The 22,942-nt window shown below is 42.0% G+C and overlaps 2 protein-coding genes across 2 annotated transcripts; one reads left to right on the top strand and one right to left on the bottom strand.

Moving 5' to 3' along the window:
* Positions 1-5,229: 5,229 nt before the first annotated feature.
* LOC117413125 (neuropeptide Y receptor type 6-like) lies at positions 5,230-12,061 on the bottom strand. Its single transcript, XM_058997139.1, has 2 exons — positions 11,795-12,061; positions 5,230-9,517 (listed from the first exon to the last, which is right to left on the bottom strand). Exon 2 carries the CDS (start codon positions 9,281-9,283, stop codon positions 8,150-8,152), a length of 1,134 nt encoding a protein of 377 aa, XP_058853122.1. The 5' UTR covers positions 9,284-9,517; positions 11,795-12,061; the 3' UTR covers positions 5,230-8,149.
* Positions 12,062-18,574: 6,513 nt separating this feature from the next.
* Positions 18,575-21,346, top strand: LOC117431428 (serine protease inhibitor Kazal-type 2-like). The gene is made up of 4 exons (XM_058997138.1): positions 18,575-18,794; positions 20,064-20,104; positions 20,192-20,301; positions 21,093-21,346. The coding sequence occupies exons 1-4, from the start codon at positions 18,647-18,649 to the stop codon at positions 21,142-21,144; spliced, it is 351 nt and encodes a 116-aa protein (XP_058853121.1). The 5' UTR covers positions 18,575-18,646; the 3' UTR covers positions 21,145-21,346.
* Positions 21,347-22,942: the final 1,596 nt, after the last annotated feature.

Here is a 22,942-nt window from a genome sequence, read left to right as displayed (position 1 = left end):
GCTCCTCCACTTACTGTTCCACTTGTTGCTAAGCAACTGCCGTCTCGTTCTAAATGAGTTTTAAAAAACAGGCCATTTTAGAAGGAGATGTTTGTCAATTAGAGGAAGGGACACTGCAGGGGTGAACACAATCAGCAGCTTGGAATACTGCACTATACACACCATTAGAGTGCAAAAACAAGATCTGGGTTCTGGCACACCTGCCCTTTAAATGCAGCCTCTAATTGACAAACATCTCCCTTCTGAGTTATTCAGAGCATCCTGCTGAATACAATGAGAGAGGCCAGCGCCACACTCCCCAGCTAAGCATTTGAATCGATTGCTAACAAGCCTCATCAGACAGGCTTAATTACAAGGGTCTGACAATGAGCATGCACAATGAAATGCAGTCTTAAAGCTGTGTTCTGAAACGCAGTCTTAAAGCCTGTAATTCCACAAGCCTCTGCCTGAAAGCTTTTAGAGCTTCACAATCGGAGCTCCTGTGCAGTGCTTGTCTTCACACAGTACAGGCAGTTACACTAATTAGTGCCCGAGTAGAGATTACTCCATTGGGTGCCTCTCAGTAGGAAGTTACTGTTCTTGAAGAAGCATAAACTGCAGCACAAGTGATTAGTATCCCCTAAATAGCTGCGGGTTTATGATGATCGGCACTTTGCTGCACTATATTAAACTCGTTTTTTATACTAAGTTAACTTTGTTTTTTAAAGAAGCAGGAACTGCTTCCCACATTTACAGGAGTAGACAGTCAATAACAACTGTGCACAAAACAGCAATACAAGTGATGCTATTATCATGTATAGATGTATGGTAAAAGTATTTTTGTTTTCCCACAAAATAATATAAAGTTATTAACTGCTTTACAGGGTCGGTGGGTTTCAATAACAAAACAAAGAAGATATTTGCAATGGTTCAGTTTGCTCCGACGTGCCGCATGTTGAACCTGCCCAGGGCACATGGCTTCAGATGTAACACAGACAGTGCTGTGTATGCATTCGTCAGAGGAATAAGTGAGATAAGAACATGCACTTACTAGCAGAGAGTCCACGGACCAAGTTAGTAGTTTTATTGGCAAGAAGAGAGGCCCATATTAGTGTGAGTGTCAATCACTATCATGTGTTTGAACCAGGTTTTATTCAGCTGCTTCAGAGTGAATCAATGGGTTATATCAGAATCCATAATGAGTATAGTGGCAAGAGTACATTCAAGTACAGCTGCTCTGTATGTCTATATGAATCCATTATCAATTGAATTTCTATGTTAATCTCAATACAATAAAGATGATCTGCAGTAAAGAGCATTGTGAACCTAGCTCTTAATCTGTCAGAGTTGAGATCGTAAATGCACAGACTATACAGATTTCCTTTTCAGACTTATTCATGAATTATTGAAACTCTTTTTATTGCAATGTTAAAAACGTTTCCCTGCCGCTAACCAAGTTAAGCAGCTCAGCTGCCGTGCATCGCTTGTGAAACGATTCATAAACAGGGCAATGCAAGCAAACCTTTTTGAAAGCACTGCAGACTCAGGAAAAGGTACAGCTGCCAACCTGTATACCTTCATCAATCTCTACCAATCCCCCTCTTAACCTGGACTCCTGTCCAATTAAAACAGCTCTTTAATGAGTCTTAAGTCGCTCAGCATGCGGTTACAGATGATCTCCTGAAGCATTCCTGAAGTGAACGGCGAGGTGTAAAATATGCATACATCACCCTGCTCATTCTGCCCTTTACCAGAACTTCAAGTAAATGAGCCTCCCCCTCATTTCAACATGCTTCTTAGTGTTCTGACAGTGAGGTTTCAGTTAATAATAAAGACAGCGGGCTGTGGCTCAGGGTTTAGACCGCTTCAATCAAATCAGATACTGTTAGCCTGGCACTGTACTTTGTGCTCTGCTGTGTAGTATAGGAGTCTTCACTACCTCAGTCAAGTGACCCCTTCGTTTCTATCTTAAAACACATCAGGGTTGTGTCCGAGGAGCTGAGTGTACTGTTTGTGAAGAGAGGAGCTCTCCTTGACTCCTGATTTCTTTTTGCTTTAGTTTAAGATTGATAGTGTTGCATTTAGGTTTGGATGTGCTTCTATTTTACCTAACAAGGACACGAATATTCCATCGTGCTTGTAATGAAAGCATGTGATTACTTGCTAATGTATAAATACTTCAGCTGGAAGACTGAGCTATAATACGCAGCTGTGTTTGTAACAAGATGAGAGAGCTCACACAGGTCAGGTTCCTCTGTGCTGGGTCTTTCAAATGAAACATTATTGCTGTTCTTTAGAAGGGTCTGCATTCCTTTTGCAGAACTGAATAATTCTGTTATCTCTCTCTCTCTCTCTCTCTCTCTCTCTCTCTCTCTCTCTCTCTCTCTCTCTCTCTCAAGAATTTGAGCAAATGAGGCTGACATCAACTGAAGAATCCACCAGCAGAAAATGCATGGCAACTGAGTTACAAAAATAGATATAAGGAGAACACTTTCCATGAAGTGTCTCTAACTGCTGTGTATTCACACTGTAGTTCCTTTTTAATTTTAATCAAAAACATTTATAAAAAAATGCAAAGGAAATTAGTTTTTGCATCTCTAACATGAAAATCCTACAAAAAATGAAAAAGAAATGCACTTAATTCAAATAATTCCTCTATCAGAATCACAACCTATTTAAAGGCGCAGTTGCCCGTATGTTTTATTATTTCAATAATAATATATAACCATTCATATCACCTATTCCACAGTCCGAAATCTGCTCTACCAAGCTAGACACTGAGTAAAAGAATCTAACCACTCAAATCTGCAGCTGAAGAACTGAATACCAGGCCAGTTAATTAGAACCCCCCCCCCCCCACCCCCCCTGCACTATCATCGATCTGCCTTGTTCAAACAATTCAGACATCTTTGGCTTTTCTGTTCCAAGGAAACCTACTTGGCAGAAGTACTGCCTGTCTCAGCTGTGCACTAACAGCTATATAACTTCAAAACCACATGCATGATAAGTGGTTGCTGGTTTTTCTATATTTGATTCTGAATCGTGCTCGGAAACAGCAATGAAGTAAGAACAGAACGATGACAGGCATGTCAAGTCTTGCTCAGTGCTTTCAGAATCTCACCCAGTTCTCTTTTTCAATTGTCACTCATTGGAATGTTCTGACCCTGGCATCTCTGTGACGAGGATGTATTTCATGAGTGCTGCTTCTACTGGTGTTATTATTGCAAAGGAAGAGAGGATGGTTCTGAGAGGGTAACACAAAAATAACCAATGAGCGAGGAAAGACATGAACACAGAGGTCTGAATTGCTGAAGTCTTCACTCATGAGTAGATTATTTTTTAATGATCCACAAAGAACCATGTTCCCTGTTGATTCTGTGCATAATGAACCCTTTACTTATGAGGATAGCTCTGAATTGAAAGCTTGTTTTTGGGACTTCATTGAAACATGAAAAAATACATTTTGGAATCGGTACACCCTCCTCCTGCGTAGTACAATGGCTAACACAGACTTCCAATTAACTATTTCTCTGAGAAAAACAACAACCTGCTCATTTCACAAAACCAAAACCAAAGAGCAGAGGAAGGGAAAGTCTTGAGTTGTTGCTTTTGCATGGTGTTCCATTGTCACAGAGTTGATTAAACACTGAAAGACTGAGCAGACCTGCAATTGAAAGTATGGGAGGAACAAAGACTAGGAGACCCTGAGGGCGAGGATTAGCTGTAATTCATGTTAACAATACCCACTTGAAACTTTCCTTGTCTATTATAGAATCTGGAATTTTGTGAAAAAACCCCAGATAATCTCCCCTTTGCTGTAGAGGGTTATTAAAAGGCAATTTTCTTAAACAAAGAGGCTTCTCCAAGACCCTAATGGATACACGACCCTTATCTTGCAGGAAGGCTTTTCTCTGAGCAGCTGTATGGTCTGTAAGAGGATTGTAATCTCCTCAATGCAATCTTCAGCATATTCCTGCAGCCCATCACAGTGAAGCACAGAGATATTACAAATGAAACGTCTCTCCCCCTCCCTGCCGTTTACACTGTGCCTGGATCTCAACTGAACGCGAGAAACGATGGGAGAGACAATCGCGTTTTCTGTTTACAAGTCAGTGTAGTTATGTGCTCAGATCATTTTATTCCCTGTTCCCTGCAGGCATCTGGTTGAAAAGTTATAACGGGCGGCAGTACAATAAACCCATGCAGTGCCCTGTTCCTCCCAGTATCCAGTCCTGCTCTACTTTATCACCTACCAAGACCAAGCAGGATTTGTATTTGTTCATTCGATATCTGCACGCACCTACGGCTAATATCCATAAGAAGTGCCTAAGCGGTAAGACTTATTGAATTATTTTAGGAGCTATAGAACCTTTAGTGACTCTTTACCACACATGAACGAGGATCTCAAGATCAGAAGCTATTTACCACTGGCGGTGTTTATAAATGAATCCCAGTCCAGTGCAAGCTCACCCTCTTACTGTGTAAGAGAAACGCTGCTTGCATTGCAGTCTTCCTGTTACACAGCTCCTGAATGATCTTCAAGGATGGGCTGTGCAACGGCTTGTATTGTAGGGTGGTGTATTCTGTCACAGCACAATGGAACAAAGGTAAACCTCGTGGAGAGAGGGAGCTTCAGACTGCCTGCACATTTACATGGTCTGAAATCAGATCTCATAAGGACTGGGATGAAAGAGACAACCTCAATGATTTCTGATGAAAGGTTCTATTGGTTTATCTTTAACAACATTGCAGATGAAACTTTTTTAAGTTCTTCTTGTTGGTTGTTGCAAAGATGTTTTTATTTTTTAAATGAGATGCCCATTTGAAAGCGTTATAATAAATCTTCTGCGGGTATAGCATGCATAGAGATGTACTGAGGCTGACAAAGCATAACGTTTCAGGGAAGAATAACATTGGCAGAAGCAGATTGCTTGTTTCTTTTTGTAATGAATCCCAGAGGGAGTGTATTCGAGAGACTTATGAGTGTGATTTTTCTGCACTGAACTCCGTCAAAATGGCTTGATCTCATTTCACTGAGAGATTACAGACCTGTAATCAACCACAAGGACTGAGATTGATTTTCCTTTTAAATAGGTGTTATATTACAGTATGTGTGCTTCACCGAACCAGGAGCAGATGGAATATATTGTTATTTCCTTTTTTATGAGCAGATGGCAAAAAAAAAAAAAAGTTTCATGTGGCTGGTTGGAAATTGCACTTTTATCTCAGATACAAATTAGCAATATCATATTTCAAAACACACACACACACGGCACCATTTTATTTGATCAATAATAAGGTACACTACAGGCGACATCAAATCATCCCATACAGGTATACATTCAAAAACACATTACAAAACAGTACAAGTACACTTTTGACATGTACTTCAGTGTGCAAATACATTGACAAGCAAATCACAAAGAGCATGAGCTTTGAACACTCCACTATCAAAACCCAGCAATGCACTGAGCATGTAAACATTATTGAAGAGTCCATACCGAAACTTCACAGAGCAAAACTGGTCATATTACCATGAGCTTTAAACAGAAAACAACAGGAAAGCCATGGCTTCGTTTAATTATTAGGAAAATATTTGAAATGATATCTGGAAAAAATGTTACGTTTTTAAATTTTTATTTTTATGTAACAAAGCTTTAAAAAAATGTACAGCGTTATCACCAGGAATGTCAACATTTCACAAATCAGTATTTCACATTAACATTAAAGAGAGTAAAACCAGCTTCCAGGCGTCCATGGCAACCTGTTACAGCACACAGGGACACTGTAGTAGGGACCATCAGACAATAACACATGTGTTATAAAGGGTATTATAAACAGTGTTACATGGTTAATATTAATAACAATAACAGGGTACAGCAATACAGTGTCATAAAAACATGTAACTAAAGCTTTTATAAAATATATATAAGATGATAAATTATAAGATAAAATGACATTGTAATAAACGGTTGTTCTCTTCTTAACCTTTAGTAACACGTTTACAGATGTTTTATAAACAGATCTAAAATGTGACCTGGTTAATAATAACCTCCTCTGTCTATTTGTTCAGTATACGGAACATTTTTTATTTTAAAGTGCCCACGCTACAGTCAGCCTGAGAGCCCTCGGGTACGGACGTTCAGAATACTGAACCTTCAATATTTCAGGGTCCCAAATATTGGTCTCATATGTTGTATGTTTCTGTGATCTCATGTAAAGCAAATTTTGTTTTCTTTTAACAAACCTGGTCTCAGGAGTGAGGAGGATAAGAAGCAGAAACAGATCAACCAAAACTCACAAGCAAAAACAACAAGAAGACACATTTCATAAATAAATAAATATATAAATATGCTCCACAGAGGAGCACACTGTCGTGTGCCATTGATTCCATGTCACTGAGTCAGTGTATCTCTACACTGATGTTATAACAGCTCATATATTTTCATGGTGTCTTACGCAATCCCAGCTGAGAGAAGGCAGCCTGGGACTGCTTTCCAATTGCTGCCATCACGCAGTATCATCACCAGACTTAAAATAACCATCAAGAAGAGAAAGCCAGCTAGCAGGTATCCCCAAACTGAACCATCGAGAAGAGAAAGCCAGCTAGCGGGTATCCCCAAACTGAACCATCGAGAAGAGAAAGCCAGCTAGAGGGTATCCCCAAACTGAACCATCGAGAAGAGAAAGCCAGCTAGAGGGTATCCCCAGACTGAACCATCGAGAAGAGAAAGCCAGCTAGCGGGTATCCCCAAACTGAACCATCGAGAAGAGAAAGCCAGCTAGAGGGTATCCCCAGACTGAACCATCGAGAAGAGAAAGCCAGCTAGAGGGTATCCCCAAACTGAACCATCGAGAAGAGAAAGCCAGCTAGAGGGTATCCCCAAACTGAACCATCGAGAAGAGAAAGCCAGCTAGCGGGTATCCCCAAACTGGAATAATATAAACACACAACTTAGAATCAAATTGTATACGCCCATACAGAAACATGCCATGGTGTGGCTCCCTACAGTGCTATTGTATTCCTTATACTATACTATTGTAAACTGATGTCTTTCAGCCTGCTCCATTTAACACTGTAGTATTATATATGGGATGATGGTATATACTGTTAAGGCACTAATAGTAATCGCTTATTATGTGTAGTGCCTACACTTCAGCATTTTTGTCCGATGCAGCGGCCATTACCTGCTAGATAACTGACTACTGTGGCAATTAGGTGTCCTGAGCCAAAGGCAATGAATTATCTACAGGGAATTATCCTCACACAAGGTAGTAATTTTCAGGCAAACACATGTGGTGTATGAAGGCATTTTTCAATGTGTTTTTAGACTGTATTTTGGACTGGATCACTTTGGCTGCTTGACATTCATGCCGCCATGATTAGTGACTTTCAAGATCCTAAGGTCTTGTTGGCATTTAGAAGGACTCTACCTGTGGGATAATGGCCGCTCTACTCAGAACCTGATTGGCTGAGACAATCAGTGAGGCTTATGTAATCTAATATATTATACACAAATTAAATATATTGGATTTGACTGAATGCTACTGCATGTCTGTCCATTGAAGTTTCACAGGTTGTGATTACACCTTATGTTGTGTAATGCTTCAAGATCATAAATAAATGAACCAATGTCTGAAATATGGAATCTAGTCTCTAAGGTACATTTGATTTACAAATCAAATAAAGAGATGCTTGGCTCCATGCTTCAGCCAGTGGAGCAATTCCCAGGTGTACCTGTAGAAGAACAGGCCTCTGTGTAGCCCTAATGCTACCCCTTCTCCCATAAAATGTCTTATAACCCTAGCTCCAAGTTTTTAGCAGGCATGTTGATATTGTGCATGTGATCGTTGGACTCTGAAAATTATTTTATGTTTCTTATATAGTGAGCATTCAAATATATTTGCACAGAAAGATACTGTATCAGAAAACAGTCAGAGTTTTAATGATGATACAGTGTTCCTGTCACAGATTACTTCAAACATTGTTTTAACGTGAATCACATTAACTCTTTTCCTCCACAGCACACAAGAACAACAACAAGACACCTGACATCAGCGTTTTAGAAGGTTGATTTGGTCCATGGTTCATCAGTGACAGCTCAGCCTCCTAGAGCTCACTGGACAACTGGGTGAGACGGAGCTTCATTGTTTTCTAAAAGCTCTCCTGCTAGCTGTTGAGTGGAGCATTGTGGAGTTTTAGAGATGCCTTGGAGACATCTGTAAGCATGTTGGACAGCCCGATGTTCTCGTACTCCTCCTGCTCAGCCTTGCACCAGCACTGACGCAGCATGGTGTTGAGATCCTTCTGGAAGTTCTTGTTGAGAAAGCCGTAGAAGACGGGGTTGATGCAGGTGGACAGCATGGCCACCAGGTGGCAGAGAGTGAAGACCAGGTTGTGGTGGCAGTTGAGGAGGACCTCGTGGTTCCAGTCGAAGATGATGTTGAAGATGTTGAGGGGGAGCCAGCAGACGGCGAAGCCCACCACAATGGAGATGAGCATCATGTTGATGCGCTTGCTCTCGCTCGCCCTGGTCTCGTTCTCACGCAGGCGGTCCACCATCCCGCCCCGCCGACGCAGGCACACGAAGATCTTCAGGTAGCACACAAAGATGAAGCACAGTGGGGCGAAGTACTGGACCACCAGCAGGCAGGTGGTGAAGCCCAGGCGATCCCCCTCGGAGGGCCAGTCGTCCGTGCAGGCGTACTTATCCCTGTAGAAGCTGGAGTGGGCGGTGAGGTTCTTGAAGGGCTCATCAGTCAGGTGGTGGAAGACCAGGAAGGGAGCGGACAGGGTGGCCGAGGCTATCCAGATCAGAACGATCCCCCAGTAGGCGTGGGAGATGTTGGGCTTCCATCCCCTGGGGTTGACGATCAGTTGGTACCGCTCGATGGCGATCAGGACCAGGGAGAAGATGGACACGGAGACAGACATGCACTGGATGAAGGAGCTCACCTTGCACATGGGCTCCCCGAACACCCAGTGGTCCATCAGTGTGTAGACCACGGTGAAGGGGATGCACATTATGCAGATGAGCATGTCCGACAAGGAGAGGTTAGCGATCAGAATGTTGGTTACGTTATGCGTCTCCTTCTGCCTTTGGATGATGATGATTAGGCACAGGTTCCCAAAGAGGCCCACGATAGTCACTACACTGTAGGCCACCACCAACACCAACAGGATGTACAGAGAAGGCTGGCAGTCATAGTCAGAGAAGTGGGGCCTCCAGCTGCTGCTGTTGAAGCTGCCTATTGCCGTCCAGTTGGGGAAACTCTCGTTGGTGCCGTGTGTGATGTCACCCATGTTGTAGAGTCATATAACAGGATTGCCAGCCACCAGCGTTCAGCTGTAGACAGCGGAACCTAATCCTTCAGCAACGCAGTCTGGACATGCATCCTCTTTGTTATTTCTTGATATGGGTATCAGAATGAATTACCTGCCTGATGCATCTCTCTGATAAGCCGATGTCCTCTTATTCAGCTCCTGTGTGGCTCCTCAGAAAGCAGGTGGTCTTTCCCTTCCTCGAGGCCAGGTTACCTGCCAGTGCAACAGTACATCATCAATAAAACAAAGCAAACAAAAACAACTGGCATTTCTGAAACCATTTTTTTTTGTTCTTTTTAAATTTCAATTACTGCTTTTCACTTGGGTGGGGAAAAAAAAAGCAAGCTCGTTCTGCCAGTGTATTGTTCCCGAGCATTTCAAATTATTTGATGGCATTTATTTTATTTTATGAGCTGGGAAGACTGCGGCCCACCAGGATATATAGATATCAATTCTGTAGTGTTCAGTTCAGCTACACTTGAAGACTGGAGGCTCAATAAAATGAACATGATGTCATGAATCTCATTGAACTGCAACCTCGGTGTGTGATGACAGGGAGCAAGTACTTATACTGAGTATCAGGAATTGAAGAAGCTCTGAAAAAAGACTGATGAACAGTACAAGCTGGACTGGAGCACAGCATGCATTTGCTAAACTGCTACTGGGTTTGGCACATTTTCAGTGCTTCTTAGAACGCCGTTTGCCAGTGTTAGTTGACTCTTTTGTTTGGGTGCAAGATGAGGGCATTGAGGCAGCTGGAAATGTGACTGTATGGCAGTCACTGCAGCTGTGCCACATTGTATTAATATCCAGCAGTTATATGTGTATGTTGTATTTGTTATGCACTAGAAAGTATAACGGGAATAATCAGGTACCAGATCCCAGTAACAGAGGGAATATTTACACACGACTGAACCACAGCACATTTAAATCAAGTGTGGTGCAAGTTTGTTCTGGGACTGCAGTGCACCTGCATGGCTATAATGACACGTCTAGCAGTGTAAGTGCATGGCTGAGGGTATATTTATTCACATGGTTTGGGTCGGCTATGTGCTTTAGCTGTGAGTGCTTATCTGTGCTCTGATGTGTCTGAAACAACCCTTGTGTAAAACCAAATAAGTCTGAAAGGTGACGCCTTGAGGAAAACATGCCCTCCGAATTCAACAAAAAGCTAGCGACAAAGATGAAGGGTCTGAATAAAGCAATGCATTTCACATTCACAGAAGAGCCCCCTTCATTGCAAACGGGGAATGTGGGCCCCCTAGAGTTGAGAAATGTAATTGCATCTGACAGGGTTGAAACGATCCCCCCAGTTAAATGAATGCATTAAGCCTCATTACAGAAGGACAGCCTTTCCTTGAAGATGGTAAGCGCTGTAGGTTAATGAACAGGTGATATTTAGCAGCTCATTTCAAATTCTTTTTTTTCTGTTTTACTTTAAATACAAGCTTTCAGTTCTGTCTTTACTAATTAGATTGAAGTACCTTGACAAGCTCTAGTGTTACAATTTGCAACTCTCATTGTGTATGTACACTTCCGCGAGGGCTCAAGGCTTTGCCCAGCAGTATAATTATATCCATTTATCATTAGTCTTCATGCATCAGACCTCTGGAGTGCGGATTCCTGCTGAAAATTCTAGCAACATTCTGTTGAACTGATGACCATTTACTGGTTTCATGCCAGTTACTTTACTGGTCTACAAAACCCCAGAGCTGGTTTACAGCCAATTAGATGCATTTAGCAGTGCAGATACTGATCACCTGATTGATTTTTTACCCCTTTAAAAATTTGTTGTTTTTGTATGACCAACAATAAACGGGGGCTATTACTTAGCAGAATTTCCAACAGGGCAGTTCAGAATAAAGCCTACAATGGCTGGATGAGTAGCTGTATCCAAACGGATTGTACTCAGTACTCAGGGTGCAATGCCCGTGGGGTTTGTGCTAGCCCTGGACCAGACTATAGAATCACATTTCTATAGTGGCTTCTCTTATAAAAGTCTACTGCAGTAAATACGTATGGTGAAGGTATTGGAAGAGACACACCAGACAAACAGAAAGATAGAGGTGTGTGCAGGTACTGGAAGAGACAGGCAACCGACAGTGAGTGGAAGGAAACACAATATCAAACCAGATGCACCTACAGTGCTAAGCACTACCAAACACAATGGACACAGAGGTAACTGGAAAGAAAACTGGAACTTAGCAGTTTATTAAGTATTGTAAATTCCTCCTGGCTTGATGTAATGTGCACTGATGTAAAGCTCTAACATTTTCCAGATTTTATATTTGATTAGATTTTTTGGAAAAGAGAGATACATTTAGTGAGAGTGACAGATAAATTAATAAGGCAAAGACCTCTGCTGTGATGAAAACAAAATAAATATTCTTCTTTTTTTTTTTTAAACTGCGTGATACTGTTTCCCCATATTCAAACTCCTTCTTAACATTTGAATTAAAAAGGCATATTACATTGTGAAAGCTCTCTTACCTTTCTTTTTATAATAGCAGACAGGAGGGAGCGGCCCTTTACTCTTAGCAAACGGCTGATCTTCCCCGTCTGCAGCCAGCTCCTCAGATAGTGTCCTGTGCACAGAAGAGGAGAGGGAGAGGGAGGGAGAGGTCCAGGTGATCTGATTGACAGCGAATGAACATTCTTTCCTGGCTGCTCAGAGCCTGTGGGTGATAAAGCTGTAGTTTGCAACAAGCAGGCAGCGGTGATGTGATCTGCACCAATGAAGAGGCAGCAGGGCGGAGCCACATAGCTGTGCTCTGAGGGGGAGATGGTAAGGAAGGGATGAATGAGTGATGGACATCAGGCAGTCTGAACCACAAAAACACTTACAATGCAAGAGAAAGGGAAGGATACAAAGAAAAGAAGAAGGCAGTTAACTGCACTACATCTTAACCCTTTAAGTATCTTTTTACCTTTTAGCGACATGCTTTTTTAAATAAAGAAAAACATTAAAATCTGCATTTCGTGGTATAGGAATCCTCAAAGAAAATTCCATTTCTGACCAGAAGCTAATGACACAGAACAGTTCACAATAACAGAAACAGTTAAATGTATTATTATTATTATTATTATTATTATTATTATTATTATTATTATTATTATTATTATTATTATTATTATTATTAATAGCATTACATTTCTAATAGCAGTAAGACCTGACCCACGTTCTTCCAGGTTAATAATAGCTGGTGTAAATAGTCCTCAGAATGATATCGCTGGGCCCTGCTGACCTCTGAACCTCAACGCAAACATGCTTCCCATCTTAACAGACGGCTGGAAATTCAAGAACAAATATTGACAAATGTACTCGTTTTATTGGGTACCCGACCCTATAAAGGTTTCCCATTGTAAAGGCATAGTAAAGTGTAATAAAGCATAGCGACAGCAAGGCAAAGCACAGGTATGCATGGTAAAGCCCAGACAGGTGTGGTAAAGCATATTACAAAACAAATACATGGCAAAGCATGCCAAACTACAGCAAATGCATATTATAACCATGGGGAAATACATGGCAAAGCATGCCAAACTACAGCAAATGCATATTATAACCATGGGGAAATTCATGGCAAAGCATGCCAAACTACAGCAAATGCATATTATAACCATGGGGAAATACATGGCAAAGCATGCCAAACTACAGCAAATGCATATTATAACCATGGGGAAATACATGGCAAAGCATGCCAAACTACAGCAAATGCATATTATAACCATGGGGAAATTCATGGGAAAGCTGCACAAACATGGTGGTAACCCTTTCTAAGGTATACACACTGCTGCGTTTTCTGATGACAGACCCACAACAGACCGCCCTTGAGTGGCTTCCTTTGCATAACAATGCAATTCAACCTGCCCCTGTATGCAGTGCCATCGTTTCAGATCTCAAAGTCTCCAGATCGGCCTCAGAAAGATGCTATTTTAAAGCAAAAGTCACCAAACACGCAGAGTACATAGACACACCAACTACACAACGTATGCAGCGTGTAGTCCTATATCTAGAAGTACGAAAATGGTCGCCCTGGACTAGATCAGCCTATGACAAATTGCCGTCGTTGTCTTTGTTCATTACGTATCATTAACTGCTGCACTTTATGTAATGCAGAACACGCACGTTATTGAATAAGGACTTTGACAATCTATATTGTAACGGTTAAATCATTCAATCATTCTGCTGTGGTTTAACCTTTTGGAAATTTATTAAATTCCCTTGGCTAATTTGCACTGCTGTTCTAGGAAAAAAAAAAAAAAAAAACGTTTCCACACATCACCAAAATATGACCGCAATATGCTAGCACTGCCACTAGAGGGTGCTGTAGCTCGTTACAAACATTCAATAATGTTTTTTTTTTTTTCATATGGATTACAAATGTTTATCGAATACAATTTATACATTTTCACCTGTGAACGCAGAATAGGACGACGGCTTGTATCCTGGCATTGAGGTTCACAGTTGAGCATTGCTTTGCATGTTAATGAATGCTGCTTCTTCCATGGTCTGGGGAAAGTTAAGCATTAATAACCCAACTCTCTGCTATCGGCTCTCTGCTTAATAGCACTGAATTTAGAAACACTCAAAGAAACCTCAGTTCAATGACAAGCGTTTTGCTTTTTCAATATCTTTAAGACCGTTTAAACACTGGTCATTGCTTTTAAATTTCATTTAGTGTTTCTCTATATATTGCCGCAGCCTGTTCCAGGTGTAGACAATGTGGTATTTAATGATGGCTGTGTTTCTATACAGCTCAATACATAGCCAATACAGCACAGAACCCAGGACCAGAGGACACAGTTGGAAATCAAGTGGAGACAGACTTAGGACAGAGGGGAGGTGACACTTCTGCACACATCATCATCCTCATACTCTCAGTAGCAGCTAGGGAGAGTAGTTACCTTGACACCACTGAAAGATCTATGGATGGAACTAGCACTACACCAGGTGGTGAAAGTGTGACTGACACAATTGCTCACAGATCCTGAATCAATTATTACAGTATGTGTGCTTAAAGGTGATCCACTGGGTAAAAGCTGGCATAAATATACCCACCCTCGGCATTTAAATTGCACATAGCAATTGTGCGGAACAACGCTACCAGTTTCATTTTTAGTTTCAAGGGTATTTCAGCAGCGCGGTTGTGATTACATGGATTATAAAGACTGCTCCGAGGTGGTGTGACACCTCTTTATTTAGCTGCAGAAAACAGTGTTTTATACGCCACTGTTTATGCATCTGAATGACTTCAATGAATTATTTTGCAAGCTGCAATCAGTGTAACCTTGGCACGATCATCTAAACCCCACCGACAGTTCACTGTACAGAGGGTGGCTGACATGGTTTCCAGGGAAAGGCAGCATGCGTTTAAATACTGCTGACTGTGAGGGCTCTGTCAAGGGCACGCTGTCTGTAGAGTGGAGATCATTATTTACAGCACAGCTAAACACACATTCAGCAGTCAGTGACCCCAATGAAATGCACTTTCACAGCACAAATAAGAATGACACACTTCTACACGCCCCTTAAGGGCATGGATTAAGTATTTGCATACTTTAGTAGTGATAAAACAGATTAAGAAAAAGTTTATAACAGGCAAACAACCCACAATCATTCTGTACACAACATATCTTTTGTATTATTATATTATATTATTGTAAGAGGTTCCGTTCAGCTTTGTTTGACAAACAGTAGAATTATTTGCTTCCGTGCTGGCCACACCTGATTATATAGCCAAAAGAATAGCTGGTATTATAAGTTCCAGTTCCACATCTTTGATAACGAATGATGAATGATAAGGAAATGTCAACTGCAGTTGACATGCATTCTGCTCCTGTCACATTGCAGCACTGCTTTTGAACAAAATCCCAGCCGTTAATGATGGGTTTATTACATCTCTTCTAGTATCGAAGCCTGTAGTGAAGACTCACCTGCACGGCATTGCCAGGATGAAAGCTGCCACATGTCTTGTTTTGTCCATCGCTCTCTTTCTCTGCTTCACCAGTAAATAATGAGTCAGTTTGTATTATTATTATTATTATTATGCACTATGTAGAGAGCATGGTGCATCTTATTTTATACTGGACCAATGCTTGTGTGTCTGGGTGGGTGCAGGTGTGTTTGAATGTCTATGGAGTGGATGTGCATGTGTTTATTTAATAAACCGGGGATCTCTTATAATACAGTGGTGTGTGTGTTAGAAGTATCATACACAATAGGACATTTTGGTTTATCTATTGGGCCGTGAGCTCTGTATTTGTGTTATTGTTAAATAAACTGAGTTATGATATTGTTATTTAGTCATTTAGCACCCCAGTTCACTTTGGGGTGAACTATGCATCATCAACACCTGCTGCTGCAGAGTCACTTCCAATAGGACCTCGGTTTTATGTCTCATCCAAAGGATGGAGCACAGGGAGGTTAAGTGACTTGCTCAGGGTCCCACACAGTGAGTCAGTAACTGAGCTGGGATTGAAGCTGGAACCTCCTGGTAACAAACAAGCCCCTTTCTTTAACCACTGGACCAGCGAGCCGGTTCTCAATGGCTTATCAACGTGTAAAGAGCACAATGCCTTGCTGAGAGTTGTGCATGGAGAGTGTCTGCTGCACAGTTTGTGTTGTTGTCTGATTGTGGTGTGGTGCTCTGTCTTTCAGCTCTGGTGAGAGGGAGCCCTATTCCTGAAGGGGGTGAAATGGTAATTCAATTTATTAAATGACTTTGTCTTGTGTAATTTGAATGCTGGCTGTCTATCTAACTCTGGGTTAACTGTAACTTCCATTTCCCAAGCCTGATTGCAGGCAGTACCCCCTGTCTGCCTGCCCACGGAACTTGGACCCAGTCTGTGGCACTGATGGCGTCGAGTATGCCAATGAATGTAGTTTGTGCCTGGCAGTCATGTAAGTGCTCCTGTCTGTACTGTAGCTGTGTTTCCACTGCACCAGAACCTGGTGTGGACACGCTCCTTCAACAGGCTGTTCCAGCACAGGGTGGGACTGAAGTCTGCTGTTCAAAGGAGCAGTTTGAGTCTTTTTAGCTGTTGATGTGAGACTTCAGACATGCACCTTCTGTACAGGTAACTTGTCACAAGAAGTCTCAGAATGGCAGAATAGAAGTGTTTGCAAATGAGGCTGATGAAACACCCAGAACTCTAGAGAGGAAGATGACATTCCTGAAAGAGAGAGAGAGATTGCACCATGCTGTCTCCTGTACCAGGGCTGTACTTCAGATCAGAGCTGTGCTGTATTACATTTAACTACTATCCACCAAAACAAGACTTGACATGAAACTACTAGAGTACAGTGTGCGGCGCCGTGTAGCGGAAGAGCAGTGGGCATTTTAAAAGTGCTCTGGGTCCACACGACCCGTGGATAGAAGCTGCTGGTTAAACAACCTGAGCTTGGCAGAACTGTGACGTAGAAACAGAGCTTTTTAAATCTGTCATTGATGTAGTTTATTATGTGTAATGCATTGATACTGCCTGAGAGGTGCCTGTTGAAGATCAATGACACACAGAGGTAACCAAAAGCTGACGAGAAGGAGACTGCGGTTGTGCAGGAGCTGAAGTTTCACGGTTGATCTTGGTTCGAGTACTTTGCACACTATTTATTTACACTGTCTTTTTGCTTTTTTTAGGAAGGGAAAACAAAATGTCCGAATCGCCTCTCGTGGCCCATGTAAGCCGTGGGTTTGAGTGTTGGGCTGCAGCTGCAATAAACCAAAAATGAAGACGCACCAATAACTGCTGTCCTGTGATTGGTCGTCCCCACCTCCCACTCCCCCCACCCCCGTTTTACAATGGCATATTAAGTGCCTTATTAAAATAAATAAGCAAAAGTATTGATTTGCAGTGTCTGTTTGGGGTGGGTGCATGTGTTACAAATTCCTGATATTTGACAGGCTTGGAAAGCAAATGTTATTCACGCTATCATTCCAGTAAGTACTGGCACAGGAAAAAAAAAAAAAAAAAAGATTTAAAAACACAGCAGGTGAGACATTCATTTTCATGAGCGTCCTGTCATCCAAAAAGTTTGTATTCAATCTATAGAAAGCAAGGCAAAGTGATTTATTTTACAATTAAAAATCCCCCCCCCCCCCCTCTCTCTCTCTCTCTCTCTCTCTCTCTCTCTCTCTCTCTCTCTCTCTCTCTCTATGGAAGCAGTTTCATTTTTAACTACTTATCATAGGAAATGTAGTTTTTCTTTATAGATAGATATATAGATTACAGGGATGGAAATAAGACTCCTACTGCATAGCAGTTTCACTCATTCCAGGTTTTACTATGAGCTTGATTAGCCACAGTGTATATAGGTAACAAGCTCAGGTGTCTCTTGTTAAACTCACAGTAAAACCAGGAATGGATCAAACTGCCATGCAATGAGAGTCATATTTACATCCCTGTAATCTATAAAGAAAAACTACATTTCCTATGATAAGTAGTTAAAAATGAAACTGCTTCCAGTCGGCTATTTCTTCTTTGCCGACAGAAAACATGGGGAGGGTTTCTGAACCTTTTTAATAAAAAGAGTTTCAAGTGAGTTAATGCTTCATGAGATTTTCAGTGGGGGCTCTGTTTTGTGCTTGTATATCTCTTGTTTAACCCCGCCACCCCTCCTCCCCTAGTGAGCGTGTTCCTTCTCTCGTCCAGCACGTGACCTGTAGGAATACCCTCACCTGGTCTGAAACATTTCATGTCCTTTGGGGGTTCCCACGTAGACCCAACGTTAACTGCGGGACAATGAGACGTCATTGAGTTTTTGAACCCACAGGGGTCATTCAGCTGTACGCTGGTATGGGCTTAAAGTTTCTCGCAAAGCTGTCTCCCGTGTCCCCTCCCCTCACCCCATAAGGTTCACTGCAGCACTCATTCTTGCACTAATAAAGAAATTCAACAACAAAAAAGTTCTGCCTGTTTATAAATACAGTTGTTTTTTTTTTGTTTTTTTTTGGTGACGTTGGAGTATCCCCTTATCTTACAATGGTGACTTTTTTTTAAATTAATTAATAATAATTGTATCCTATACGTGGTGTATTCGTTTTTGCACGTCACCACTTCAAATATGAAGTCATTGGCAACAACTTTCAACAGCAACTCCCAAGAAACAAGAGATTTCGTGACATCAACAAATAAATAACTCCGGTGTTGAACCATGTACCGCTACTTTCATCTCAGGGTATTGCAACACATTAGTATTATATTATAATACTGGGCTTGTAACGAGTCACAGGGGCGGTTTGATACGCCCGGGTGTGTTTTCAAAGATACAGATTACCGCTGCCCTGATCATTGCTACCCACGGGGGAGTGGGGCCGGGCAGGGGTGCGAATATAAAGAACCCGGATGAGACAAATCCAGCATTCTTCTTGTTTTGAAGCGTTTACTGAAGACAGACTGAGACGGATAAAGACTCACCTGCACAGCACTGCCAGGATGAAAGCCGCCGCGTTTCTCGTTGTTTTGTCCGTCGCGCTCTTTCTCTGCTTCACCAGTAAGTAATTTAGTTTGTATTGTTGTTATTAGTATGCGTTTTATTTTATACTGGGTGGATGCGTGGGGGTGCAGCTGAGTGTTGGGATGTCTGTGGAGTGGATTATTAAACAGTAGCTAAGGGTCTCCTAGTAATAGCAGTGGTGTGTGTTATGTACCTGTCGTACGCAATATATTTTGGTTTGTCGGTTGGTCCGTGAACGCCGCATTTCATTATTAAATAAACTGAGTTATGATGTATCTTCGTTTTTCTGTGCCTATGGACCTACACATCCGTTGGATTTTTTGCTTGTAGGATGAAATGCTGTCTTTTTTTACTTTGCACAGCATATTTAACATGCTGTTTAACTTCTGCGTCTGTGTAGTGTTAACGCTATACAGTGCACTGCCTCACTCGTATTCACGTTATTGAATGTGGCAGGTTCTGCCGCAGGCGCACAAGTTATAACTGGGGCTTTGATTTTTGGTGCTTTTAGCCTGACTCTTCTACTCTAAGAATTCAACTAATACCCGTTAAGACCATTCGCGTATCTCGTACACAACTGAGAATCGTGTTAATAATAACAATGAGTTAATGCACCTCCCTTTTCTTTTCTTCTGTTAGGCTAAGTTGGCCAAGCCTTAATTTTGATTTAGCAAGCATTACCTACAAACGACATAGTAACACCTAAGCGACTGATCTTTATTAATTAAAGCTATACTGAGAAATTGTGTCTTTGCTGGACAGCCTAATCCTTCTGCGTGACTGTTTTTGCATTTAATAAAGATGAGTCGCTACTCCTATGAAATGAAAAAGTAAGACTTGCGATTTAATAGCCCATGTAATTTGATAGAAAACCCCTGTCAATGAAATCAATGTTACTGTTAACACGAGTCTCAGTTGTGATTGAGATACAGGAAAGGCTTTAACGGGTATCATTTGAATTCTTGAATGAGAGTTGAAAATGAGAAGCCCTAGTTCTAATTCATTTGTGAACTTTGTGCAGCATGCAGGACAGTCCTGACAGGACAAGTGTCAGCTCAGTTCAGTTCCTACCCTAAAGGCCTTTTGTACAGACCGTATGTAAAATGAACTGAGCACCAGACCTGGGTTCAATTAGAATTATGATTATGTAGATTCAACTAGAAAATAACCTTGGAATTGCACACTGACAGTTACAGCGCTTGTTGAGCCCTGGTCTGCTGTGCCAGGGAATGGCGAGGGTTGTGCATTGAGTGTGTTGGAGCTGCTTCAGCGTTTTTGTCTGATTTGAGGTGTTCTGTCTTTCAGCTCTGGTGAGTGGGGGCCCTGTTCCTAAAAGGGGTGACATGGTAAGAATTGGATTTAATTTGATTCAGTTTTTTGTTTGTATTCTGTTTGTTTTAACTCTGGGTTAACTGTAACTTCTCTTTCCCCAGCCTGATTGCAAGGCGTACACCCTGCCTGCCTGCACACGGGACTTTAACCCCGTCTGTACCACTGATGGTGTCATGTATGCCAATGAGTGCATGCTGTGCCTGGCAATCATGTAAGTGCTCCTGTCTGTACTGTAGCTGTGTTTCCACTGCACCAGAACCTGGTGTGGACACGCTCCTTCAACGGGCTGTTCCAGCACAGGGTGGGACTGAAGTCTGCTGTTCAAAGGAGCAGTTTGAGTCTTTCTAGTTGTTAATGTGAGACGTCAGACATGCACCTTCTGTACAGGTAACTTGTCACAAGAAGTCTCAGAATGGCAGAATAGAAGTGTTTGCAAATGAGGCTGATGAAACACCCAGAACTCTAGAGAGGAAGATGACATTCCTGAAAGAGAGAGAGAGATTGCACCATGCTGTCTCCTGTACCAGGGCTGTACTTCAGATCAGATCTGTGCTGTTTTACATTTAACCTGTAACTACTATCCACCAAAACAAGACTTGACATGAAACTACTAGAGTACAGCAGGCATTTTAAAAGTGCTCTGGGTCCACACGACCCGTGGATAGAAGCTGCTGGTTAAACAACCTGAGCTTGGCAGAACTGTGACGTAGAAACTGAGCTTTTTAAATCTGTCATTGATGTAGTTTATTGTGTGTAATGCATTGATACTGCCTGAGAGGTGCCTGTTGAAGATCAATGACACACAGAGGTAACCAAAAGCTGACGAGAAGGAGACTGTGGTTGTGCAGGAGCTGGTTTCACAGTTTAGTAGTACCTGGGTTCTACTAAGCTGAAGCGTGAGCAATTGCTGTAAGCTCTTAACATAAAGCGTTAACTGCTTTGCAATGATCTTGTTTAGTGTACTTTGCACATTTTATTGACTTTTTTTTTTTAATGTAAAAGGGATGGAGAAGAGAGAGCATTCGTCAGAATCAGGAAACGCAAAGAGTGCTGAGTGTTGGACTGCAGCTGCAAGAAACACAAGAATGAAACGCAAGCGTGACTGCTGTCCTGTGACTGGTCCCGCCCGCCTTTTAAGTGTGTGTGTGTGTGTGTGTGTGTGTGTGTGTGTGTGTGTGTGTGTGTGTGTGTGTTTTGAATGTATTTTAATATGGATGTTTAATTTAAATAAAGTAACCTGAAGTGTTGATTTTAAATATTTGCAGTGTCTCTTTGGGGTGGGTGCATGTGGTGCAGTTGTGTATGAGGGATGCAGTTTCCTGACTGATGGGCTTGGAAAGTAAATGGTATGCATGCTATCTACCACTAAGTATTAGCACCGGTTGAGGAAAAAAAAAAGATATATATTTATTTTCATTATTATTTATTTCTTAGCAGACGCCCTTATCCAGGGCGACTATACAATTGTTACAAGATATCACATTATTTTTACATACAATTACCCATTTATACAGTTGGGTTTTTACTGGAGCAATCTAGGTAAAGTACCTTGCTCAAGGGTACAGCAGCAGTGTCCCCTACCAGGGATTGAACCCACGACCCTCCGGTCAAGAGTCCAGAGCCCTAACCACTACTCCACACTGCTGCCCATTTTCATGTGCATGCTGTCATCCAAAGAGTTTGGCTGAAGTGTATTTGATCGCTAGCAATGCTCTCAAAAACAAGTGGCTTACTTTATTGCATTAAAAAAAAATAATTATATAATATAACTAGGTGACGTTGTACTGGAATGCGTGTGCAGTGAACATGCATGTACACGTGCAAATAGAAGCCGATGCTGCTGACAGCACAGCCGGTGTTTACGCACCCATGTGTGGGTGTTACTCAGACGTGCCCTTCTTCAGTGTGAGTCATGAGCAGGGCTGGGAGAGGTGGGGCTGGAGCTGCCTGAGCCTCCCCTACAGTCACTCCTCCTGCACCAGCAGCACTGGGGCTCCACCAGTGCAGAACACCGCGGAGTCCAGCTGCTGTATCACCAAGTTACCACTGAACGTCAAGAACGAGACCGTCAAGGACAGGATTGAGTAATAAAATCAAGGTGCTAGGATTGTTAATGTGAGAGATTGGGAAAGCCAGAATAACATTTACAAGAGGTTTCAATAACAGAAGTACCTGACTCTGATATAGAACTGAACTGTGGAGCTCGGCTCTGTGAGGTCTCAAGTGTTACACTACCCAGGTAGACGTGCTATGTGTGCTCACAACCTGGGTCTAGACCTTCTATGAAACCTTCTGGTCTGGATTTAACACCATAGTGGCCAGCCGGTCTTCCTTGGCGTTTCCTTTAGCAGAACCCTCAAGGGCCCCCCTTCCAGTGAGATATCTATACAATCCCCAAGTTCACTGAAAACATTACTTACTCAAAAATCATCTCAACCTAACAGCAGCTCTTACAACAAGTGCACCTGGCAAACTCTGCTGCACAGTGGATCTGGAGTAGGACTGACTAGGGCAGGCTGCCCTCTAGTGGATATATTCCTGGTATCACATGCAGGTTCCTGTGTTGCTGCCGTGATTGGTCAGTAAAGACAAGGCGCTTGAAGTGGTTGTTTGTTCCCTGGGAGAGGCAGAATTCGCAGTCAGAGGAATAATCTGTATTTCTAAAGAAACTGTGTTGAAAACACTACCCACAGAGAATCACAGGGATGCTATAGATATGCTAGAGAATGTCTATAAACTTAACTGATTTTGAATGGTTAAGTATTGTACCGGTTGTTCAAGCGCAAAAAAAAAAAAAACCGAACAAACAGAAAAACGATTAAGTTTCCCGACACTAACCGCAACGAATACAT

The sequence above is a fragment of the Acipenser ruthenus genome, chromosome 23 (assembly GCF_902713425.1).
Source record: "Acipenser ruthenus chromosome 23, fAciRut3.2 maternal haplotype, whole genome shotgun sequence".
In the NCBI taxonomy this organism is placed as follows: Eukaryota; Metazoa; Chordata; class Actinopteri; order Acipenseriformes; family Acipenseridae; genus Acipenser; species Acipenser ruthenus.
This window is presented reverse-complemented; position numbering and strand designations above follow the sequence as displayed.

What these genes read in the sequence shown, in the direction of transcription:
- LOC117413125 (XM_058997139.1), bottom strand. Translation starts at nt 9,283, where the DNA reads ATGGGTGACATCACACACGGCACCAACGAGAGTTTCCCCAACTGGACG.
- LOC117431428 (XM_058997138.1), top strand. Translation starts at nt 18,647, where the DNA reads ATGAGACAAATCCAGCATTCTTCTTGTTTTGAAGCGTTTACTGAAGAC. An exon ending in TTCCTAAAAGGGGTGACATG is followed by an intron (nt 20,105 to 20,191) that starts GTAAGAATTGGA and finishes CTCTTTCCCCAG; the next exon opens with CCTGATTGCAAGGCGTACAC. An exon ending in ATGCTGTGCCTGGCAATCAT is followed by an intron (nt 20,302 to 21,092) that starts GTAAGTGCTCCT and finishes TTAATGTAAAAG; the next exon opens with GGATGGAGAAGAGAGAGCAT.